This window comes from Carcharodon carcharias, chromosome 8, assembly GCF_017639515.1.
Source record: "Carcharodon carcharias isolate sCarCar2 chromosome 8, sCarCar2.pri, whole genome shotgun sequence".
Classification (NCBI taxonomy): domain Eukaryota; kingdom Metazoa; phylum Chordata; class Chondrichthyes; order Lamniformes; family Lamnidae; genus Carcharodon; species Carcharodon carcharias.
In genome coordinates this window covers 47,797,576-47,823,571 of record NC_054474.1, presented here as the reverse complement: position 1 = coordinate 47,823,571, position 25,996 = coordinate 47,797,576, and the positions used below count along the sequence as shown (strand labels likewise).

General features: G+C 40.8%; 1 protein-coding gene across 8 annotated transcripts in view; it reads left to right on the top strand.

Moving 5' to 3' along the window:
* The window catches only part of LOC121281092 (kelch-like protein 3), a 178,176-nt gene that overhangs the window by 99,211 nt on the left and 52,969 nt on the right, over positions 1-25,996 (top strand). For all 8 annotated transcript variants that reach the window (XR_005943812.1, XR_005943813.1, XM_041193755.1 and 5 more), the window contains 2 exons: positions 16,288-16,404; positions 17,817-17,966. Coding sequence is in view for 6 of the 8 variants with exons in the window: in XM_041193755.1 (XP_041049689.1) it covers positions 16,288-16,404; positions 17,817-17,966 (267 nt within the window). In the remaining 2 variants the exon portion in view is untranslated. The remainder of the gene's footprint in view (positions 1-16,287; positions 16,405-17,816; positions 17,967-25,996) is intronic.

Below are 25,996 nucleotides of genomic sequence, written 5' to 3'. Positions count from 1 at the left end.
CCTGCTGCACCAGGATGTGTCTTCAAGCATCCTTTGAAAGCCCCATCACCCAACCTTCTGAGTTTCATTGAACTGACTTCCAGCAACAAGGCATCTTGTGGAGACTTCTTGGTCTTTAAATCTCTACAAGTTCCATCCCTTCAAACAGACATTCTTACCAGAATTCTGCTTGGTGATTAACACACAAACAGCCTTTCTCTCTGCCTAGCACAGCAGCAGCTGTTTTCAGCCTGCTTCTCCAGGTGTCTGTCTGCCTGAGAGTCTGTGCATAGCATGACCAGTTGTCCGTCTCTTGTGTCAAGGTGTGAAAACTGACACTTGATTTTCTACGGGTTTCGGCCTGTTCACTTCAGCCTGATAGCTACCCCCATTCTAGGACATTCTGGTTTACCTTAAAGGAAACTGTTTGACACATCATCGCCTTATAAAGCCTCGCATTAGTGACATATCATACCATTGATTGTCACCGTATCCATGATTAGAATGCATTCCTGGTACAATGAGTATTGTGGCAGGGGAAGGGAGAATTTGACTTGGTATCCAAGAAAAACCTTTTGGACTTCACAAATTATTCATCATTATGTCCATGTTTAAATTGAGAGAAGATTGACCGTGACCCACATATTTCAAGATCTATAGAGTTCTAGCATGGTTCCTGCTTTCACAAGTAGTTTTTTTTAACAAGAAAGCAGGGATTCACTGGTTTAAATTCCTTTCAAATTGATTTTACTAAGTATACTATCTGGAATTCTTATCTATAGCAGATACTACCATTAAATTTTCTGCACATCACATTTAAAACTGATTGTAAGGAGGTATGCCAAGATTATTTGCACATTTTTGGCCTTTGTAACTTTTTGCGTCCAACAAATTCTGTTTGGGCTTGTCCGATAGCTGGCCTAGCCTATATGCAAATCTGAAAAACTGGGAGGTTGACAAAAGAAGTGATCATGTATATGATTGTTATTTTCAAATTAAGAAAGTCTTTGCTTTTACTTTCAGAATGTTGATGTTACTGCACAGCACTTCATTTTCATCTTGTGAATGTTCTGAAATGCTTTTTTTATTTACTTCTAGACAGTATAATTGCTTTTTTCATGTTTAAAGCTACTGGTACATCAATCTCAGTGTGATATGAAGCCACTTGGGGAGAATTGTGTGATAGATTCTTAGGAAGGGCCTGACAAAAATCTGGGCGCATACATGCACAAAAAAACACACAAAAACACATGCCTCTACAAGCCAGTCATTGCTTGGAGTTGGATGCCATAATTTCACCATCAGTCACCCACATAACGTTTTTTACACGGTGGTGGCCCTGTAATGAATAAATATTAAAAATAGCATGGATACAAAATAAATTGATGTTTCTGAATGATGCTAAATGGGTGCTAGCAGTTAGTCTTAATAACCAATCTGGGATATTGATATAATGCATACACCAGAGTAAAATTTGTGACTTTAATTTGACGATTTACTAAAAGAATGTTTTGAGTAAAGGTATATCTAACTTAATGTACTCCATAAAGCAAACACACCCCTTAAAATTGGTAAATGAGTCATTTGTGGATTGCTGTATCACACCTGTTACTTAATAAGGGAATTTCAAATCTAGCACGGATAAAGCCTCATTGGCTTTATATGACCTGCATGAAATAAGTTTAGCATGACTAAGGCACGAAAGTGTCCTTAATTTGGCAGTAATTGGCATTTTTACTGAGAGACCAAGAAGATAACTGTTAGGGAGATAGAAAATGTCATTCTGATGTATTGCAGTGATGTTGTCTGCCTTGTCTCAGTGGTAGCAATCTCACTTTGGAATCAAAAGGTTGTGGTTCAAACCCCATTCCAGAAACTGAATATGTAATCTGGCTGACACTTCACTCCAGTACCAAGGGAATCTGCTATACAATTGAAGGTGTTGCCTTTTGGATGATGCATTAAACCGAGGCCCAGTATGGACCCCTCTGGTAGATGTGAAAGATTCCCACAGTCTATTGCAGAAGAATAAGTGAGATTTGGGGAAATTTTTATTCCTTAATCTCCTGAGATTTGGGTCAAAGGCAAATTGGTAGACAGGATTTATGGAACTTTACTTTTCACATACCCAAATAGCCTTCCTGGGCAGTGATAACAGTTGATGCTGAAATAGGTGAAAATGTTCTATTGTCCCACCATAACAATGACTATCTTGAATAACATGAAAGTCCACAAAAAAAGTCAAGGAAAATGAGAAATTGATTCTCTAATTTGGAAATGATCAAGTTTTTAAGGGGTTAAAGAATTGCAATTAATGTATAGTTATAAAATATTCATATGTCCCCTTTTAAATCTCTGATACATACTCCAAAACTCTTCTTGGGCCAGCATGAAACACCTCGAGGCTTTTCCTCAACACTGTAATAGAATATATTTATGTATATATTTATAATACTGGGTTTGTCTAAACTCTATTTAACTGATTTTGTCTCTGGAGTATTAAAGGAAACACTTAAATTCCTTAGGGAAAAGGAGGTTTTACTAATGGAACTTACGAGTGCAGTGTTATTCGCTGAGCAATCCAAATCCCAGAAGGAAACTTATCTTATTGATCATCGCTTTTTTTTTGTATTTTGAAAGCAAAGGGAAAACTACTGATCCCAGAAGCATAGAATCCCAGTAACACTTTTAGGATTTTAAAATTAAAAGATTTATTAATAAGAAGAAAAAAAACTTAAACACACGAGTAAAATTACACAGCTGAAACAGTCTTACAAAATATTCCCTCCCAAAAACACCCACTTGGTCAGAATGTAATAGTAGACTACTTGGCAATAGCTTCCTTATAGATTTCTAACCATAAAAATCCAGTAATATTACCCAAGGCAAAAGCTGCTGCTACTTAATCAGGTACACGACTTCTCACTCTCTTCCATTCTACTGTGAAAATCTGAAGGAAGTTCAGAAACGGACTGCTTTCTGAAAACAGACTTTTCTGGCTTATAACTGGATAGCTGCTTCAAATTCAACTTTTCTCAGCACAGATGTAGTCTCAGGACATCTGCTCCACACAGCCACCTCGACTAACATCTCCCTTAAATATCTTTTTTTCCCCTTTCATCCTAGATTCCATTGTCCTAAGCACCTCTTAGAACTCAACTTATCTAAAATATAGAAATCTTTTGTAACACAAAAACAGAATTACCTGGAAAAACTCAGCAGGTCTGGCAGCATCGGCGGAGAAGAAAAGAGTTGACGTTTCGAGTCCTCATGACCCTTCGACAGAACTAGTTCTGTCGAAGGGTCATGAGGACTCGAAACGTCAACTCTTTTCTTCTCCGCCGATGCTGCCAGACCTGCTGAGTTTTTCCAGGTAATTCTGTTTTTGTTTTGGATTTCCAGCATCCGCAGTTTTTTTGTTTTTAGAAATCTTTTGTGCCTTCTTATTGTCTCCACTTCCAGGTCAAATAAAACTTAATCTTCCCTTGTTTACTTATGAGACCTTTGTAAGTTGTAAAGGTCCCTTAAACTCCCTTTGAAATTTAGCAGCTGAAAAGTTAAGTCCTTACCTATCACCTAATGCAAATTTTAAAACCCAACTTATTTACTTGTAATTCCAACTTCACCATAGCCTCTCAAAACAACACATGCATCTAGTACCTTTACCTTTCATCTCTCAGAGAGATGAGAGCTGTCTTTACTAACCTTCCCCCAGTTTAATTACCTATGGACATGCACATGCATGTACATATGCACGCGTATATATATATATATATATATATATAAATATATATATACACACACAAACACACACACACACACACACACATACAGCCTTCTTTAAAGACTACCACCACATTCCCAAAAATAGAAAAAAAAACCTCTTCACAACAGTTAAATCCAGTTTGAAAATTTCTTGTCTCCAGACTGTATAATAAACATCACAGTTCTGCTGGGCCGCCAGTCACTAAACCTGTAAAAATTGATCCAAATTATTTTCTATCATCTTGTACTCTAGGTTGCTGCCAATCAATACGATTACCTGGCTACCAAAGAATGATTAAAAAGGGCTAAGTGCTAAGCGCCAACTGATTATGATGACGGACACGCTACATAATTGGGATGAGTTCAATTTACATGGCGCAAAAAAAGCATGTAGCATAGTGGACATAGAACCAAAATAATATTTAACTGTAAGGCCGTATGCTGCGGAAATAGTCTGTTTTCATTCAGAATGGGGTGTACTCATTAATAATTCAAAGCCTATAAGATTAATTTAGCTAGAATAGCTAAAAATGAATTTTGTGATAAACCAATCTCACCCCATGTAATTTTATGATGATTAATCACTTTTTAAATATTTAGTCAGTAATTTTAGCTGTGAAAGTGCTTAATTTCATAGATTTCTGGATATGTTATAGAAGATATAAATTGTGAAAAAATCCATGAATTATAAAGGTTGGTCATGATTTTGCAGTGGCAATGACGGTGCAACCGTCAATGTTCACCGTTAATAATCCACTGAAAATTACAGCAAATTTGGGAGTCTACTGCATGCAGAATAATGCAGAAATCCAGAAGTTGTTGTCTGATTCTCCAAAGAGTATGTTGTTGAGGCACCCCCAGACTACAATCAATTGGGAAACTAATGAATTATGAACTTTCATTCTTGCACTGTTCATCTTGCTGTAAAAATTCTTGAAAAAGTTGCACTTTGATTGGGTTTTTAATGGCATACTAACTTTAAAATTACTGCTTCACTGGTCTTGAAAAGTTAGTTTTATATTTGTGGAATGTCAAATTTCTCCATTATGTGTAAAAATAAAATTCCACATTTTAAAGGAAAGAATGATTTTTATCTTTAGCTTCTATCTTAATTCCATCATGGTCATTGAGCTCACCATCTGACATTCTCAATTAAAAGTAAAGAGATACGGTGCATTTAACTTCTCAGTTTGCTGTCTGTGAGAATACTTCAATGTGTTTGGCTGCTTACTCTGCTTGCTGACATCGCTGCTGCTTGAAGATTCCCTTGACTTGGTGCAAATTTAAATTGCTGCTGAGAAAAGTGAGATCACTAAATCTTTGTGTACAGCTTTATTTGAGATTGGCGCTGAATGGCATTGCTTTGCTGCAGACCACAAAATCATTAAAAACCATTTGGATTTCAGATATTTACAATGGGCATCAAGGATATAATTTTGTAGTGTTACTAATGAAGGAAGCATTTTGGTTAGTGATATTCATTAACAGCAATGTTATAAATTTCCATAGTACTAAATTCATAAAACTACATGTATGGCAATTATATTACTGGGGATATTCATGCATAGCCGGCTGATTTGATCTCCTTAGCATTTCAAGATTCAAAATAGTCTTGTGCCCAATAACATTACTGTGCTGCTTATCACTATTTTAATTGCATTACAAGGTATCTGACTGTTGACCAAGATTTATATGGATGAATTTTCTTTTGGAGGTTGTAGGATTCTGAAATCCAATTTAACATTAATTGTAAGACTCAGAGTCTGACCAAAAATGAAACCACTCTGGGTACAAGTGTGTTTAGACAAGGTTCACAAATTTATTAAGTTATCAAAACAAGTAAGTTTTCAAAGCAAGGCTATGGGCCAAGTGCTGGTAAATGGGAATAGGTAGGTAGGTCAGGTGTTTCTCGCGTGTCGGTGCAGACTCGGTGGGCCGAAGGGCCTCTTCTGCACGCTGTGATTCTGTGAAGTACAACAGAAGTGACTTAACAAAGCTGTGGACTTGGTTGATTCACCATGGAATACCAGCCCTCGGTTGGCTGGGTTGCTGTCTCTTCTGAAATTCTTCTTCTGTCTTTCTGCTTTCTGCGCACACTACCACTGAAAAGCAGGCTTTATTAAGCCTTTCCAAATCACAAACACAGCCTGACCAATAGTATCCCTGAACTCTGGTCCAGGCAGTGCATGATTAGATTCTGATTGGCTAGGTGAGGCATGTACAGTGCAAGGTACTTGATGTCCATTCTTCCAGGATAGGAAGCATGATTAGCTCATTGTCTCAGATTTTGCTTATTTTGTCTAAATTCCTAATTAAATCAGACACTTCTCTTACTTTGTCTGTGTGTTGTTGTTGATTAAATCAGTTGCTTTTAAATGAAGCTTTGTGGGTAGAACTTAGGAATAAAAAAGGGGCAGCCACATCGTTAGGTGTTTTTTATAGACCCCCAGATAGTCAGCAGGAAATTGAGGAGCAAATATGTACACAATTTGTGGAGGTGTGTAAAAACAATAATAGGGTAATTATATTAGGTGATTTCAACTTTCCCAACATCAATTGGGATAGACATAGTGTTAAGGGCTCAGATGAAGTGGATTTCTTGAAATGTATGCAGGAGAACTTTTTAGGTCAATATGTAGAGGGTCCAACAAGGGACGGCACGATGCTGGACCTAATTTTGGAGAATGAAGCCGGACAGGTGGCTGAGGTGGTGGTGGGGGAGCATCTTAGTGATAGCGACCACAACATGGTACAATTTAAGCTTATTATGGACAAAGAAATAGACAAGTTGCAAAAAAAAATGTTTTGGATTGGGGAGATGAATTTTAGTAACACAAGGCAGGATCTGGCCAAGGTAGACTGGGAACAGCTACTTGTGGGGAAATCTATAGAGAGGAGCAGTGGGGGGCATTCAAAAAGGAAATGGGGAAGGTACAGGCTCAACATGTTCCCACTAGGGTGATAGGAAGGAGTAGCAAGCCCAGAGAACCATGGATGACCATAGGTTTCAGGATACGATGAGAAGGAAAAGAGAGGCTTTTAGCAGGTACAAGGGAAGCAAATCAGCGGAGGCATTAGTGGAGTACAGAAAATTCAGGGCGGATCTTAAGGAAGTAATTAGGAGAGCAAAGAGGGGATATGAGAAAGCTCTGGCTGGTAAAAGTAGGGAAAATCCCAAGATATTCTATAAGTATATCAATGGGAAGAGGATAACCAAGGAAAGAGCAGGGCCCATTAGGGACCAAGGGGGCAATCTATGGGTGGAGCCAGAGGACATTGCTAGAGTGTTGAACGAATACTTTACATCCGTCTTCACCCAAGAGAATGAGGATGAAGATATCGAACTCGGGGAAAGAGACTGCGAGGTTCTTGAGCAAATTGATATAGGGAGTGACAAGGTATTGGAGGTGTTGGCAGCTTAAAAGTGGGCTGGATGATCTGTGTCCCAGACTGCTAAGGGAGGCAAGGGAGGAGATTGCAGGGGCTCTGACCCAAATTTTTAATTCCTCTCTGGCCACGGGGGAGGTGCCAGAGGACTAGAGAACAGCTAATGTGGTTCTGCTATTTAAGAAGGGTTGTAGAGATAAGCCAGGGAACTGCAGGCCAGTGAGTTTCACGTCAGTGGTAGGGAAACTATTGGAGAAAATTCTGAAGGAGAGAATCTATCTCCACTTGGACAGGCAAGGTTTGATCAGGGATAGTCAGCATGGCTTTGTCAGAGGGAGGTCATACCTAACAAATTTGATTGTATTTTCTGAGGAGGTGACCAAGTGTGTAGATGAGGGTAGTGCAGTTGATGTAGTTTGTATGGATTTCAACAAAGCCTTTGACAAGGTCCCACATAGGAGACTTATAAAGAAGGCAAATGCACATGGGATACAGGGTAATTTGATAATGTGGATTCAAAATTGGCTTAGTTATAGGAGACAGAGGGTGATGACAAAAGGATGCTTTAGTGACTAAGCCAGTGTTGGGTCCCCTATTATTAGTCATCTATGTTGTTTATATAAATGACGATGTGGGGGTAGGATTAGTAAATTTGTGGATGACACAAAGATTGGCCGGGTGGTTAGCAGTGAGGTTGAGTGTCTTGGGCTACAGGAAGATATAGATGGGATGGTCAAATGGGCAGAGGGAATTTAACCCTGAAAAGTGTGAGGTGATACACTTTGGAAGGAGTATTTTGACAAGGACGCATTCAATGAACGGCATGGCACTAGGAAGTTCTGAGGAACAAAGGGACCTTGGCGAGTATGTCCATAGATCACTGAAGGCGGAAGGGCATGTTAGTGGGGGTGGTGAAAAAGGCATATGAGACACTTGCCTTTTTCAATCGAGGCATAGATTACAAAAGTAGGGAGGTCATGTTGGAGTTGTATAGAACCTTGGTGAGGTCACAGCTGAAGTACTGTGTGCAGTTCTGGTCGCCACATTATAGGAAGGATGTGATTGCACTGGAAGGGGTGCAGAGGAGATTCACCAGGATGTTGCCTGGGATGAAACATTTAAGTTATGAATAGAGGTTGGATAGACTTGGCCTGTTTTTGTTGGAGCAGAGAAGACTGAGGGGCGACCTGATCGAGGTGTACAAGATTATGAGGGGCATGGACAGGGTGGATAGGGAGCAGCTGTTCCCCTTAGTTGAAGGGTCAGTCATGAGGGGACATAAATTCAAGGTGAGGGGCAGGAGGTTTAGGGGGGATGTGAGGAAAAACTTTTTTACCCAGAGGGTAGTGACCATCTGGAGTGTGCTGTCTGGGAGGGTGGTGGAGGCAGGTTGCCTCACACCCTTTAAAAAGTACCTGGATGAGCACTTGGCACATCATAACATTCAAGGCTATGGGCCAAGAGCTGGTAAATGGAATTAGGTGGGTAGGTCAGGTATTTCTCACGTGTCGGTGCAGACCCGATGAGCCGAAGGGCCTCTTCTGCACTGTGCAATTCTGTGACTGTCTGCTTTTTGGAGGCTTCCTGCTGGGTGATATGTTTTACTGTGGCTGTAGCATTTGGAATGGCTATTTTACTTTCAAAAACATATTGCAAAGGTATTTGTAACTTTAACCAAGCTATATCAAGCTAATAGAGGATTACAAAGTAGGCAATACTTAAAAGTCTATACCAAGTGAGTGCAACATCAGTATTTACAAGGTTGGCTAGGAAAAATATTCTTACAAATTCAGTTGGCACAGTCACAAGTGATAAAAATCAAAAGGGATTGTGAAGTTAAACTTGATACAAAAAATACATTTAGATACTTTGATTCTGTATTATAACTACACTAAACTAACTTCCATCAATCCTGTTATTTCAGTTAACTCAAAATGGAAAATATGTTTCTCACCCTTCTGCGTTTCATGGCATTGTTTATAACAGACTGAATGGTAAGGATAGAAGTGTTTGAGAAACATTGCCTGAGTTTGGCTGACCAGCATCTCAAAGAATTATCAATTTTTTTTCCAGCAACACTGTTGCAATATTTAATTATTAAAACCTGACTAAAACCTTCCAAACAACTCCCATACTGATGTTTGGTATAATCCAACTTTGTGAGATATTCTGCTCACCATCACTGCTCATTTTCTTACACCATTTCAGCTTCTATACTGTTGTCCCTGGCTCACAGACCTAGCCAGTGACTTCTGTCAATGCTGCCCTACATCTGGCTGCTAGAAGGTGTCTGACAGCAGCCCTAGTTGATCACTTGATGAATTTTATTTTATTTTATGTCACTCCAGACACCCTTCAAAAAGGTAGTTCTTTTAAAATTAGCATTTACTTCTATTTTACATTAAAATAGTCATTTTAAGAATCCTTTGCAAATTCAAGCCCCATTTTTCTTTCTAAGAAAATTTGATGAGTGATCTTAACAAAGCTGATGTTTTTCACGATAGGAGGTAGACATGGTAATAAGATAGGAAAGGTATTGTAACTTTGTTTTGGTGAATATTATTTGTGTGTACTTCTGCACAGGAGCCTCTTTAATCTTTGCTTAGTTCAAGAAATAAGTCCACTGGAAGGTCATAGCCAGTGTTTTAGCATCTGTTACCAACAGTAAAGTTTTATGATTAACTAAGAAAAAGTGAGCAGTGTGATTTACTTTGGCTTTTGGTGCATAACTTCATTTAGTTTATGTAGTTAAATGTAGCTTTGGGGCTGTTGTGTCTCGCATATATAGCGTGTCAAGTTCAAGGACGAGGAAACAGAATCCACATGCCACAGGGCAGATGCCTCCTTCGTTCAAGCTTTAAAACCAGACTGCCTTTATCTTTAATATGATCCACAAATAAAAAACTTACCAGCACTTAACTGTCCCAATTACAATCTTAAAAGAATATTTCGCTGATATGTTAATTAAAGAAAATAGAATATGACATCTGTCACCCATACAATGTTCTGGATTACTTCAGAATTATAGATGAATCCATGAGTACCTCAAATCTGGCAACCTCAGGACCGAGTTATTGCCGGATTTCAGAACTTGCTGCTTTTTAGGGGAAAAATATCAGAACGCTTTAATTCAAATTGGAATGCCTTATTTCAGCAATGTAGGTTAATGGCCACGTCACTGCTGATATTAATTTACTTCTCATGCATTGGACTTACTAACTTCATGCCTTCCACCACTTCCCTGCATTAGTGCACCCTGTTTAAAATGTGAAAAGATTAAACTGAAATTATGTTAAAAATACCCTGTAGCTGTAGCAGAAAACTATTTGTTTTTTATTAGTGCAAGATTGTACAATACTCTTTAATACCTCTCTTTGAACTGACTTGGGCCAACTGCAAGAAGGCAACTAGTACCCATGGAACTTAAAGTCTTTTGGGGATCGAGTGTAATGTTTGAATTTAAGCCTTTGGGTTTTTACTTGGGTGGCCTTAATGGCATCAAAGCATGATACAGGTATCCTGTACTGTAGCAAGAATAGACTTATGTCCTGATTCCAAGTATCAACGTAGCTAAGTATTCTACCTCTTTGGATTCTTCAAGAGTCTTTGTTCTTCCTGGGGGAGTTCTGCCACATCTGCACTGGGTCAGGTGGGTTCAAGGTCTGCTGGAGCATTGGAAAAGATGTCTGGTTTTTGGACGCCACTGGTTTTTGCGTAGCCAGATTTAACATACTGTAGGTGTACAATATGTTATGGCACAGCAGATGGTAAATGCCGAGCTGCTCAAATCCCAGAGGGAAATTTGAAACATCTACCAAAACGATTTTTGCAATTTGTATAGTATGGGGAGCGGTCCTGAAATCAGGAAATGATTTCCCTGACTACTTGTAATGATTTTATAGTAAAGTAAATGTTTATTAAAAGAATAAAGAAAAAAATAAAACAAGGTTACATTTAAACACAAGAATGGCTTCACACAGTAAGCAGCACTTTAAAACACAGCAGGTCTGGCAGCATCGGCGGAGAAGAAAAGAGTTGACGTTTCGAGTCCTCATGACCCTTCGACAGAACTTGCGTTCGAGTCCGAACTCAAATTCGAACGTAAGTTCTGTCGAAGGGTCATGAGGACTCGAAACGTCAACTCTTTTCTTCTCCGCCGATGCTGCCAGACCTGCTGAGTTTTTCCAGGTAATTCTGTTTTTGTTTTGGATTTCCAGCATCCGCAGTTTTTTTTGTTTTTAGCACTTTAAAACAGTTCCACAAATCTTAACTTAACTATCCTCAGCTAACCTTTCCCTTTTCTGTTCAGCAACTATCCCTAGATTTTAAAATCTATAGAATTCCAGTGATTTTTACCACACTGTGCCTTTTACCCTTGGGGTGCCCTCTGAGGCTGACAGCAACTGGGTCTTCTGATCTGGCCTTGCCCACGCTGTCATCTTGGAGTTCTGCCCAGCTATCCTGCTGCCTTCTGGGAGATCTGACCAGTCTGTCACATAGGCTTCAGTATTTCTATAAATGCATTCCTTCCCTTTGATCTCTCTATTGTTTCAACCAATCTCTTCAGGAAACCTTTCTTCCCAGCATTGATTAAACCCTCTTTTACTTTAGCTCTTAGACTTGTAAAAACAAACTTACCCTATCTTTACCTCACTTCCTTGCACCTTTTCACATTCTGCATATATCCCCCTTTGAACTAAAACAACTCAATTCAAACTATTCCTGTTACTGCTTTATGTAAAACTCTGAAGTTCCTCTTGGTTCAGTAACATGTCAAAACCACTTCTTGTTGTTGACTTTAGATGCTTGCCATCACTCTGGCTCTTAATCGAATTGCAACCTGACTTCCAACACATAAGAAAACACACCAGGGTTATTACCAGAAGAAAAATATTACAATTTCTTGTTTTCTTGACAAATAGAAATTGGCATCCACAGATGATAATTCAATTTTTTCACCATCATAAAGTGCCACTGGACTATATCTAAATAATGTTTCACTTAATGGGTTTACAGTTTTAGTAAAAGTTACTAAACCTATTTTTGAAAATGGTTGCTGTTGTATCTTTGTAGTAGAACAGCATAAATTTAACTTTTTAAAATGTTCATTATATACTTGTTCTGCAGTATAATAAGTACTTTTGTTTAAACAGTTCCATAATTTTCCCCATCCAATTTAACTATTATAAATCCTAACTTATAAAAGGGATTTAGCTTGTTCGTTTTCCAGTACTACGACAGTTGTACACTTTAAGCCAGTTTTCATTAATTTCTATTCATGTTCAAGCAATAGTTTACTTTCTGTGTACTGATACAATCCTGATCTCTTCAAACCCTTGTACAAACACCAAACTAACTGATGGTGTAAATTAGGCAAAACATTTTAAAGCTGATATTGGGAAGTTTGTGTAAGAATTGCTTGCTTGACTTGATGCCCTACTACTCAATGCAATACTAGTATAGTTTTAACTTGTTAATTTAGTGGAATTTTTGAGGGGTAATTTAAGCAATGGATAAAGGATATTGTAGTAGTTATAGTTCACTTATATTTTCAAAAGTTTTTTGATGCATTTCCTCCTGTGAAGCTAATAAGGATAAACTCAAGGCTATGGAACAATTGTCAAATTTTGCTTGCTAATGCTCCCACAAAACATTTTGGGATATATTACCATAAAAATGTGCTTAATAAATGCAAGTTGTTGTCCAGATGGTTAGAGAAGTGATATGTAACAGAAACCACAGGGAATATGGTAGATTTAAATGTGCATAGTTATAAACTAATATATATATCATCATATTAAGTAAGTTTAATGGCTGGATTTTAGTGCTCTGTGGTAAAAGGGTGGTGCTCACTGCTGACTGCAAAGAAAGCTGCCCACAAAGACCTTGTGATTTCTGGTGTGGATTTCATCTTTCTCTACATTCATGTAAATCTGGTGCCAAGTCAAAGCGATCTCCAAGCATCCAGCAACTTTGACCCCATCAAGAGGGTAAGCAGCCAATCACATTGAAGAATTCTCCCAGATCGCAAACCAGAAAGTTAAAAGCACTGATTATTCTTCACTTTTTTTTAATATGATTTTACAGAAAGAGAAATAAAAGATAAAGTCATACACCTGGGGTTAAAGTAGAAGCTGAAGTGTAAATGTTAACAAACTTATTTTAAAAATATGTGAAAGTTTTATCCTAATAGAGATATTTAACATTTCATAAATATAAAATTAGATATTCACTGGCAGAGAGGTTGTTCAGTAGTAATTATAAACTTATCACTTGCATCTCATTCAACAAGCATAATGTTTTCAAGGATTTTTACAGTGAGACTGTTAGCATTAAAATAGAAGTTTTCAGTAATTTGGAGATTTCTAATTGATTGCATTCCAGGGGACTTGCAGCCCACCCTGTGAAGAAGCATAGGATCACTGACAGAAACTTCTGGAGTTATATATGTAACTGCCTATGTGTGGAATCCAATAGTTGCTGTCAATTTCAGAGAAGCATAGACAGTAAATGCTGATAGTTTCGCCATTGTTACTACCACAAAACCTCGAAGAGACTAGGAACCTGAAAAGAAAGGAATCCCCAAACAACTCAGATGAAAGGAATCGATGGACAAGATTTCACTTTTTAAAACTTTCCCTTCAAGCCCCAAGTCAACATAAAATTAAGCAAACATTAACAGACACATGGTGTCTCTCCCCACCTCCCCCAAATCTTTAGCTGGGGGTGAGGTGGGGAATTGTACCGTTCAGTCCCTGGAGTTCTCCTGCTTCTGACCCTAACAGGTATTCTGCATCTGTGCGAGTTGCAGCACAAGCTTTAACTTGATATCCCAAAAGCTTCTGCTTCCCTTTTTGGTTAGCTAACTCCCATCTCCATAGCAATCTCAACCACAGTTTAACTTCTCAAAAGTGATGCTATATCCAGTTATAATCCAATTACACACCTTTGCAGAATTCTCTCTAGTTTCACTTTGGATTTAAAGAGACATCTCACAAACACAAGTCTTTGCAAAGTGCAGAATTTGTCACAACTCTAAAAGCATCTGGTCAATGTAAGGCAAATATTCATAAGTCAAAGTAGTTGGGTGCATCTGGAAGGCATTAGGCCATTGTCAGAACAAATTTTTACCAACATGCAATAGATCCTTGGTAAATATGATGCTTAGCTTTGGTCATCCTACCTCAAAAGGAATATGGATTCATTGGATAGGGAAGATTGAGTAGGATGATTTTAGGACTTGAGGGTCTAGGTTAGGTAAAGAGGTTCATACATCTAAACAAACTCTCTCGTGATTGGAATCTTTCACCTTAATGATGGGGAGAAAATAAGTTGGTTTCCCAAAGTTGGGAGTTTACACTTGTTAGTTCCATCATGACCCAGTTTGACATTGAGAATGGTATACTTGGTCTTGCCAGTCAAATCTTATTATCTACAGAAATGTGACTCTCCCTCAGGGGAAACATTGGCCCATAGGTCCATCTGTAAAGAAAACAGCTCAACTGAAAACAAAGGCAGGGGAGGTCATCACTGACTGCAATAAGCAGATGGAGAGATGAGTGGAACACTACTTTGAGTTGTACTCCAGAGAAAACACTTACCGAGGAAGCTCTAGACACCATAGGGAGCCTGTGTGTCTTGGAAGAGCTAGATACCAAACCCGCATTGGAAGAGCTTAGCAAAGCTGTTGACTCGTTTGCCATTGGCAAAGCTTCAGCTGATGATGGTATAAATCATTAAGCAGGGAAAACTGGCACTCCTGCAACATCTGCACAAACTTCTCTGTCTCTGCGGGAAAGGTGGGGTTCATGCCTTAGAATATGCATGATATCAAGTTATGACCTTGTGCAAGGTCAAGGGTGACCATAGTAATTGCAACAACAGTTGAGACATCTCCTTGCTGAGGACTGTGGGAAACGTATTTGCCCCTGTTTCCCTTATCGGCATGCAGATGTATCCCAAATTCCATTGTGATTTCAGAAGTAAAAGATCCACTATCGTCAAGAATTTATTTGTCTGTGAGCTGGAAAGAAATTCTGTGAGCAAAGAAGACCATCAAATATTGCCTTCATCGATCTCACTAACTTGGAATTAGTATGCTTGAGGACATCAGCTGGCATACAATGACATTTGTGATGGCTCAGCCTGTTCGTCGGATGGGTGACATGGCAGTTGCGTACCCACAGACCTTCTGTATAGTCGACTGGTTACTTGGTCATGGCCTGCTGGACATTTGTACCTCTACCATAAGGACACCTGCAAGCAAGATACGAAGATAGCAGATATTGACACATACAACTGGGAGACAGTTACCGACAGCTGGGACCTCTTGGGACTGACTGTTCAGAAGGAGCGTCAGAAGAGGTGAGGAGAAGGAGAAAGCTTAGTTGTGAGAACTAAGAGGACCTAGAGAAAATATAGGCCAGCAAATCCTGCACCTTCTCAGCCAATTGCCTTCATCTGCAGTAAGTACAGCAGAGACTGCCAGGCCAGAGTGGTACTGTTGAGCTACTCAAGGCAATGTTTAACATGGTTGACCACCAAGGTGCAAATCATTGTCTCATGAGATGGAAGACTACCAGTAACACTTCAATGAGGAACTCTTTGACATTGAAGGAAGTACACCTAGTCTTGCCATCGTACCTTACAATCAACTGCAGAAATTGGGCTTGTTCTTGGGGCAACATTGGGTTCGATGCCTGGATTCTTGAAAATCATGGTCTCAAAATTTATTTTTTCATTTTTAAAGGGCTTATGATGGTAGCATTTTTACCTTTGGCGGGGCATCCACCCTTGCTCATATCAACAAACCTTGGTCAGTGTTTTTGGCCTATTCAGAGTAGGGAATTGTGGGGATGGGGACATATACTGATGCTCCCCCAAACTCCCAAATACTTACTGCTCCTGTTCCCTTCTGATCCCCTTTGAGCCAGCAAGAGTTCACTGGTGGGCACAGGGCTAGTGTAACTGCTAGGACATCACTAGGCAAAGTGCAAGTGAAAGAAAAAGGCTATTTAACTTTGATTTAGACTAGAGGCCACAAGTACAAGATTTCAGCAAGAATAGAGGTTGGAACATAGCTTTTTAATTAGATTACTAAAATAAACGCTCACTTAAGTTTATTCTGATTTCCATTTGCTTCTTTCTCACCGGCAGGTATTTGAAGCCGTTATCTCTTGGATAAAGTATGACAAAGAAGCTCGCCTGGACCACATGGCAAAACTAATGGAAAATGTTCGTCTTCCTCTGCTTCCACGGGACTATCTTGTACAGGTTAGCAGCAGTGCTCACTTGTAGAGTAGGGACCAAATGTTTGATAGAGTCCATCAAGATGATTTTTGTAATCAGGAATATGTTTTGCCAGGTTTGAAAAAAAATCATATTGTGCAATTGAACAGAAATAGAAGTGTAACCAATTTTGGAGCAAAATTCCATTAAGTGTGAGATACTTGACGACTTTCTTTTGCAATGCGCACAGAAAAATCCTGAAAATCTATTTGTAAAAAACTTGTAAAACAATTTGACAGCAAACAGAGATATCTTTTGTAATTTAAGATAACCTATGAAAGAAACATGGGGCTGGATTTTACCAAGGGGATGGGGCACAGAGGACTCCTGCATAATGGTGAGGGAAGATGGTGGTGGAGCGCCTGTTGCCCACTGCCGCTGTGGCATTTTATCATCAGTGGGGAAGCTGGTGGATAGCCCTCTAACCCAGAGGCCAGTAAAGCTGCTTAAGTGGCCAACCAAGGATCTCTTCCTATTGCCGTAGGCATTTTACCAGTGCCGGATGGGCTCTTTGCTGCGTGGAGAGACTGCCTGATGAGCTCGGACAGCCTCCTCCAATGGGGGACATTGGAAGGGGTGGGGTCCTCCTATTCGGGCGCTGTTGCTCTTGGAAGGACCCTGGCAGCAAGGGACGTTCCTGTGACACACCCTCACCCCCTTGACAGTGGCCTCCCTGATTGGCCCTGGTGTCCTCAGACCCCACATAATGGTTAGGAGGGCAGTTTGCTTCCATGGTGTTCTGGTTGTCAAGGAGCAGCCCCAGCAGTGGCTTCCACTCCTGGTGGCTGTTGAGCCACTGGCCCTCTGATTAGCTGGTAGCTTTTGGGGGCAGGTGCCTATCCTTTAAAAGAAGGGAGGCCCAATGGAAAATAATTTGTTCCTGGACAGTGGAAAGATGGGGCTGGGGTTCGCACAAATGACTGGGGCGGGGTTGGTTCCAGCTTTGGGCCATTTGTCAGTGTGCCCGCTGTGCCAATTAAAATTCCAGCCACAGAAAATTAACGGCACAGAAGAAGACTATTCAGCCCAATGTGTCAGTGCCAATCAGAAAAGAGCTAACCAGCCTGGAATCAGTATTAATTGATTTTAGTTTGGAGTCAACTTCAAAATATCAAACTCCTGTTTTCACATTTTAGCAAATTTGATTTGATCCCAAGTGCATGCAAGATGTAATCTTATGCTGTTTTTGCACAGAATTGTTTCCCCCTTACTTTCAGTCTTGGAGAACCATTTAGCGTTAGTGGTGTGCCATGCTACAGGTCATTTTTTTCCCCCTATATCTGGCACAGTGCAATCCTTTTTAATGAGGTAGAAGTTGTAATTGTTAAATATCAAGCCATATTTGTTGATGTCTGTTGCTGATGTGACTCACACGCCTGTATCCCTGCTGCATGCAGACTGTAGAAGAAGAGGCTTTGATAAAGAATAATAATACATGCAAAGATTTCCTAATTGAAGCCATGAAATACCATTTACTTCCTCTTGATCAACGAGCTGCAATAAAAACAGCGCGCACAAGACCAAGGACCCCAATCAGCCTACCCAAGGTAGGAAAGAAAATGTTTTAAAGTTTGAAATAAAAGCAACTACCTGTTCTTTTCCTGACCAGTAGCTTTGCTAATATGTCTTCTACAGGTATGAGTGCAGACTGATCAGGCTGCTACCATAGTCTAAAACTGCCATTCAATGCTGAACTAAGATTGGTCAGAAGTAACTACGGAAAATTTTCTGCTGGCACATTCTTGACATGGAGCCACACTGACCGGCAGCGTTTATCAAGAAATTTTTGATTTCATGTGTATAGTTTTGGGTTTTTGCACACCTAGCAGGCACTTCATGATGGAATGTGCGATTGGAAAAATACCCTTCCAATATAGGCAGCGATAAACATTGTGTTTGTTACTGTACAACTGGGATAAAGACCCTGTGAACTCGTGATGCTGGAGGCATTGTACCATTTATAGTATAGCACCATCATTTATAGTGATACTGAGATATTGTCTTCAATTGCTCTTGGGATGTGGGTGGTGCTGACAAGGCTTCATTTATTGCCCACACCTAGTTGCTGTGAGAAGATTGTGGTGGACCTTCTTGAATCACTGCAATTCAGTGGAGCCCCTACAATAGTGCCAGGTAGGGAATTTGAGAGCTTTGATGAGTTATGATGAAGGAATGGCAGTATATGCCCAAGCCCATGGAAAGAAGCTAGCAACTGATTTTTCTTTTGACATATTCATTGAGTTGTGAGCATCATTGGCAATTACATTGGAATCTGCAGCATGGTCTACCTAAGAAGCAAGTCATTGACTTTAGTTCCACAGAAACACTGATCACTCCCCTGGTATCAGTATAGAACTGTCAGACAATAACTTGTGCAATGGTTTCTAGATTCTGATGATTGGTAAGTATGCTGCTGTGTCTTAGGTTTCTTGGGATGTTGCAAGGCCATCAGCAGGCAGTGCCAGAGGGGGAGGGTGGTCAGGAGGCAGCCTCCAGAGAAGGCATAGGAGAAGAAGAGGGTGGTGTCGGGACATGGAAATGTGGAGTGGGAAGGGCCTGACATCTTGGGTGTGATAGGAGTGGGGTGTGGGTGCAGTCAGTGTAGATAAACAAAATGAGGGGCCTAAAGGGCAGGGTTAATACTGACCACATGTGGTTTCTATGGGCCAAAATCAGAATACTGGCTGGCAGAGGGAATGTCCACAATTGCAGGGGGATTTTGATTTCATAGGAGGCAGGTTCAGTCTGAGGTAGGGATATTCAAGATGTTGTAGGGCAGGTCACAAGACCTAATGGAAACTCTAAGCATGATGTGGGGTGGCTCTCGAAACAGAGGAGGAATCTCAATAGGGATGGGAGTAGGCTTGGGGGAGACCTAACATCCACAATCACAGGGTACAGGATGATGGAGGGAGATTCAATGGTTACAGAGGAAAAGAGCACAGTGATGGTGGGAGGGTGAAGGACAATGGGGACAAAGTCACAGATGACGGAGAGGGCTGAGGGTCACAGGTTGCAAAGTGAGGGTCACTTGCACATTGTAGCTGGCCGTTTTCAAAATCTCAGCTGTAGCTGCCATGAGTGCTGATCTAAGTAGGAAGAGGCCAGTGTGAGGTGGGTGGAGGTTTGGTTGAGGACAATCAGAGGAGTAGAAAATCTCACTGCTCAGCAGCTGAATGGACGAAGCCTATGGACACACAGGTTCTCATAACACTGTTTGCCTTTCTCACACAGTTCACTTGGTAGAGTATTGATGGGTCTTATCCATCCAATCTTCCTACAACCTTGGGAGCAGGTGGTGAGGATTCAACAAAGAAGGGCTCTTGCCATTCAGCAGTTGAGGCTGCAAGGCCAGCACCAGAGGGAGAGGGTGGTCAGAAGGCAGCCAAACAGAAGGCACAGGAGAAGAAGGTTATTGGCAGGCAGCATGTCTTCAGGTCCCGGACAAACTACCTCCAGATGCCCAGGAATAAATGTCAGAGGTGCCTAAGGATGTCCAGGAAGTGGTCACCAAAATCTGCCTGATCCTACAGCATGAACTGTAGGCACATGGATTTGGTAGCAAGCCCTCCCTGTCATCTTCAACTTCGTCCCCATCACCCTTGACCCACCATCATTGTGCACTTTTCCTCTGTAACCATTGAACCTCCCTCCATCACGCTGTACCCTGTGATCGTGGACGTGTGCACGTTATGTCTCCCCCAAGCTTACTCACATCCCTATTAAGATTCCTCCTCTGTTTCTAGAACCACCCCACACCATGCTTAGGCCCTCAAATTGACTGCAGCGCTCATTTTTTCTGCTTCCAGGGCTGCACAGGCGATGTGTGACATTTCACAGATGCATCAAAGAGGTGACCAATGCCCTCTTCCTTCATACCATTGAGTTCATCTAGTTCATCATAGATGATAGTCAGGTGGCCAGGGCAATGGGCTTCGCGGGCAACATTCATTTCCCTAGAATGCTGGGGTAATTGACTACACTTATGATGCCGTTAGAGCTCCTTGGGAACAGCGGCATATGTGAACTGCAAGGGATTCCACTCTAAAAATCAAGTTGTTTGCAACCACAAATGAAGAATCATGCTGGTCTGTGCTCATTTTCCAGGGGTCCATCATGACTCATATATCTTGTGGAACTCGCACCGAGGCCCCTTCCTATTTTGACGGCTATACCTGGATGACAAAGGCTACCCCCTCTGGATCTGGTTGATAACACCAGTGAGGCATCCCCACAGTGCAGTGGAAGAGTGTTACAACAAAGCCTCCACTTCCACCAGTGAGCCATCATTGAGCAGATTATTCTCTGTAAGGGTGAGAACTTGGAGATCAGGCACCCCTCTGCCCATTTACCTCTTTCCCTTTTGATTATGGGCCTGCTTGTCCTGCAGAAGAAATGCCAAGTGACTCCCTTGTCTGAATGCATCCCCATCATGCATACTGGTCCGACAATTATTAATTTGTATCCAATCACTCGCACAAGCCAAACTGTCGCAAGCTTTAGCCTCCAGTGCCATGCAGTCCTGAGGCAGATCATGCATTCATGCACCACTGCACACTCTCACAAATAACATGGCCTGATGCCCAAATGAGAGAGAATCCCATGCCACCATGCCACTTGCCCGGACAGATCAATGGAGGCCATAGACCCTTTTCTGACACTGCACTTATGATGTTCAGTGGACCCCACAATTGCTAACCTCAGCGATTTCTGTCAGGCTGTGTTGGTTAGACAAGACGGTCTCCTGTTTCCATCATTCGGGAAGAGCACCTCCTGCCGTTCCCTGACGGCCTGGAAGAGAATCTGCAGGGAGGCATCACTGAGCATTGGGGCCAGTCTGTGTCCTTACTCTGACATCGCAAATAGAATGCTTGGATGTGTTGAAGGGGGGTTTATAGGGGGTGAAATTTGAGGGGAGCCTGAGGTCCCTGAAGGGTTGCAAAAACAAATTGATCAAACTGCAGAGCGATTGGAAGTGAACATGGCATCTTTTATCTTGATGCAGAGCCTCCGTGCTTAACCAGCTGGCTCTTTTATAGCCCACCAGGACCTGCTGAACTGTCACATGACGTCCGGATCCTCCACTGGATACCTACCCCCGATATATATTTGCACATGTTTCACGTGCTAGCTGCCATATGCATCGTGTGGGCACTGGCTCTCGAAAGGAAAGTGGAGGTGGCATCCTCTTCCAGTTCCACTATCAGGAGCAGCATGCCACTGATGAAATTCTGCCCTCTGAGTGGGGAGGGTGAACACCCAACAGTCATGGTCAATGTTGGTACCAATGACATAGGTAGAAAGAAGATGAATCAGGAGTGTGGTGGAATACTCTCAACTTGCCTGGGATGAATGCAGTTCCAACAACAGTCAAGAAGCTTGACACCATCCAAGACAAAGCAGCCTGTTTGATTGGCACCCCATCCACAAACATTCACTCCCTCCACCATTGATGCACAGTGGCAGGAGTGTGTGCCATCTACAAGATGCACTGCAGGAACTCACCAAGGTTCCTTCCAAACCCACGACCTCAAACACCTAGAAGGAGATGGGCAGCACCACCACATGCAAGTTACCCTCCAAGCCCAAACCATCCTGACCTTATTTTTTATTCCTTTTTTCTGGAATCTGGGCATTGCTGGAAAGCCCAGCATTTTATTGCCTATCCTTAATTACTCTTGAAGTAAGTGGCTTGCTAGGCCATTTCAAAGGGCAGTTAAGACTCAAATATACTTCTGCCTGTCTGGAGTCACACATAGGCGAGACCAGGTAAGGATGGCAGATTTCCTTCCCTAAAGGTCATTAGCCCTTTAGTGAACCAGATGGCTTTTTAATGACAATTGACATGGTTTCTTGGTTACTAATTCTGAGATTAGCTTTCATTTGCAAATTTTATTAATTGAATTCAAATTCCGCCAGTTGTTGTGGTGAGATTTGAATCCATGTCTCCAGAGAATTAGCCTGGGCCTTTAGATTACAAGCCCAGTGACATAACCGTGATGCCACCATCTCCACCTTGGACTATGTTGCTGTTCCTTTGCCATTGCTGGCTCAAAATCCTGGAACTCCCTTCATAACAGAACAGTGGGTGTACCTACACCATATGGACTGCAGTGGTTCAAGAAGGCGGCTCACCACCACTACCTCAAGGACAAATAGGAATGGGCAATAAATGCTGGCCTAACCAGCTGCATCCACATCCCGTGAAAGAATAATAACATGTTTATATGTTTGTAGGTGAATGCAGAGTGCAGTAAGTAAGGTTAGTGAGCAGATAGCCATGTGGGAATATGATGTCGTGGTGATCATGGAGATCTGGTTCTATAAAGGACAGATCTGGGTACAAGTTATTCAAGAAAGATGGGGAAGGAATGAAAGGATGAGGGAAGGCAGTATTGATCAAGGAGAATATTAGTATTGGAGAGAGAGGATGTTGTAGAAGGGTCAAGCACAGAATCTATTTGGTTAGTCCTCAGAAATAATAGAGATATCATTACACTGTTGCATGTATTCAATATGTCACCAACTGGTAAAAAAAAAAGTATGAGGATATAGAGGAACAAATTGCAATGAAATTACAGAGAAAAGCAAAAAACTATAGAGTAGTTATAATGGTGGACTATAATTGTCCTAATACAGACTGGGATAGTAATGGTGTAATGGGCAGAAAGGGGGAAGAGCTTCTTTAGTGTGTTTAGGAGAAATTTCTAGATCAGTATGCTTCCGGTCCAACACAAAAGAGGCATTGCTGGATCAGGTTATGGAGAATGTGGTGGGTCAAGTGTCAGTAGGGGAGCATTTAAGGGACACACAGTATCATAAGATTTAGGTTAGCTATGGAATGCTATGGCAAGGAACAATCCAGAGTAAAAATAATTAATTGGGGAAGGGCCGATTTCAATAGGGTGAGAACGAATCTAGCCAAGATAAATTGGAATCAAAGATTGACCAGCAAAATTTGAATGGAATCATGGACTGCCTGTAAATAAGAGAGAGTTTGGATACTGTTCAGGTACATTTCCATGAAGGGGAAAGGTAGGACAAACAAAACTATAGCTCTCTGGTTGGCTAAAAAAGAGTGAAATTAAGCAGAAAAAGGATATGTATGACAAATGTTAAGTTGCTAATACAAGCAGGTACCAGGCTAAATTTGGAAAATTCAGAGGGGAAGAGGAAAAAGGAAATAAGAGAAGCAAAGAGACAATGTGAGAAGACACTGGCAGCTAACATAAAAGAGAATCCAAAAGCTTTTCCATAGGAATATAAATAGTAAAAAGGTGAAAAAAGGAGGAGTGGGTTCGATTAGGAACTAAAAAATGGATTTACACATGGAGGCAGAGTGTATGGCTGAGGAACTAAATGAGTACTTTGCACCTGTCTTTTACTAAAGAAGAAGATGCTACCAAAGTCATAGTGAAAAGCACGGTAATTGAACCACTGGAAGAGATTAAAACTGATAAAGATGACATATTGGAAAGGTTGGTTGTTCTTGGATAAGTACAATGGATAAGTTCCCAATACTGGATCGAGTGCATCTGAAGTTAATGAGGGAAGTACAGATGGCGATTCCTGGAGCCATAGGCCTTGATCTTCCTTAGATACAGGGGTGATTTTAGAGGACTGGAGAATTGAAAATGTTAAACTTTTGTTCAATCAAATATGGAAGGATAACCCCAGCAACAACAAGCTAGTCAGTTTGACCTTGGCTGTTGGGAAGGTTTTGTAAATGTTAATCCAGGGCAAAATTAACATTCACTTGGACAAATGTGGATTAATGAAAACAAGCCCAGATTATTAATGGCAAATTCTGTTTAAGTAACTTGATTGAGTTTTTTGGTGAAGTAACAGATAGGGTTGATGAAGGTAATGCGGTTGATGTGTACACTGACCTCCAAAAGACATTTGATAAAATGTCACATCACAAGGCTTGTCAGCAAAGTTAGAGCCCATGAGATAAAAGAGACAGTGGCACCATGGATATGAAGTTGGCTGAGTGACTGGAAACAAAGTAGTGGTGAATGGTTGTTTTTCGAATTGGAAGAAAATATATAATGAGGTTCCCCTGGAGTCAGTATTAGAACTACAGCTCTTCTCTTATTTACAGGCAGTCCATGATTCCATTCAAATTTTGCTGGTCAATCTTTGATTCCAATTTATCTTGGCTAGATTCGTTCTCACCCTATTGAAATTGGCCCTTCCCCAATTAATTATTTTTACTCTGGATTGTTCCTTGCCATAGCGTTCCATAGCTAACCTAAATCTTATGATACTGTGTGTCCCTTAAATGCTCCCCTACTGACACTTGACCCACCACATTCTCCATAACCTGATCCAGCAATGCCTCTTTTATGTTGGACCGGAAACATACTGATCTAGAAATTTCTCCTAGACACACTAAAGAAGCTCTTCCCCCTTTCTGCCCATTACACCATTACTAGATTAGACTTGGGTGTACAGGACACAATTTTAAAATTTGCAGATGACTTGAAACTTGGAAGTATTGTGACCTATGAGGAGAATGGTGATAGATTTCAAAAGGACATAGACAGGCTGGTGGAATGGACAGACGTGACAGATTAAATTTAATGTAGAGGAGTGATAAGTGATACAATTTTGTCAGAAGGATGAGAAGAAGCAATATAAAATAAAGAATACAATTCTAAAGAGGGTGTAAGAGCAGAGGAACCATGAATATATGTGCACAAATCATTGAAGATGCAGGGCAGTTTGAGGAAGTGGTTAATAAGGTGTATATGATTCTGGGCTTTATAAATACATGTTTGGGGTACAAAAGCAAGGAAGTTATGTTAAACTTGTATAAAAGCACTGGTATGGCCTCAACTGAAGTGCTCTGTCCAATTCCTGGCATCATACTTTAGGAAGAATGTGAAGAAATTAGAGAGGGTGCTGAGAAGATTTAAGAGAAAGCCCCCATGGGTGAGGGACTTCAGTTGCATGGTTAGTTTGGAGAAGCTGGGGGTTGATGCTACAATTAAAGTACACTGAAAATTGCTGGCAAATTTGGGCTGTGCTTTTAGCCATTTTTCCTGACTTTGTTAATTGTTAGAAAGTGCAGAGTATTTATATTGGGTCATATTCCTGAAATGGCATCTAATGCTGAAATTGTATTAAATTTTGGAATGAAGTATTTAAAGGGAGAATGTAGATTTGAATGTAGTATGAATGGATCAAACATAACTTTTCTCATCTTTCAAGCAATACTTCACAGAACATCAGTTGACCATTTATGTCATGTACTGATTCCATTTCACAACTTCTCTTTGGATTGACATTTTAAGTGATTGGTCTGGAGGTTGTTTACATTCAAGTTGTCCAGATATCCCTTCAAGACAAAGAGCTTGGCTTGCCTAGCTAGTACCACATTCCTAGGTCAGCAATATTATTGACATATCTGAGTGATAGTGCCAGGTTCTCTCAAAGAGAGATTGGTTGTACTGGCCTCCTTGTAGTTTTTAGAAGCTTTTGAATTCCAGTCACAGAAGTGCAGAGCAAGAATACCAGTGCTGTAGTCTTAATTCCCTGTTTGCCTTATGACTTGTAGAGTAGATCTAGACTG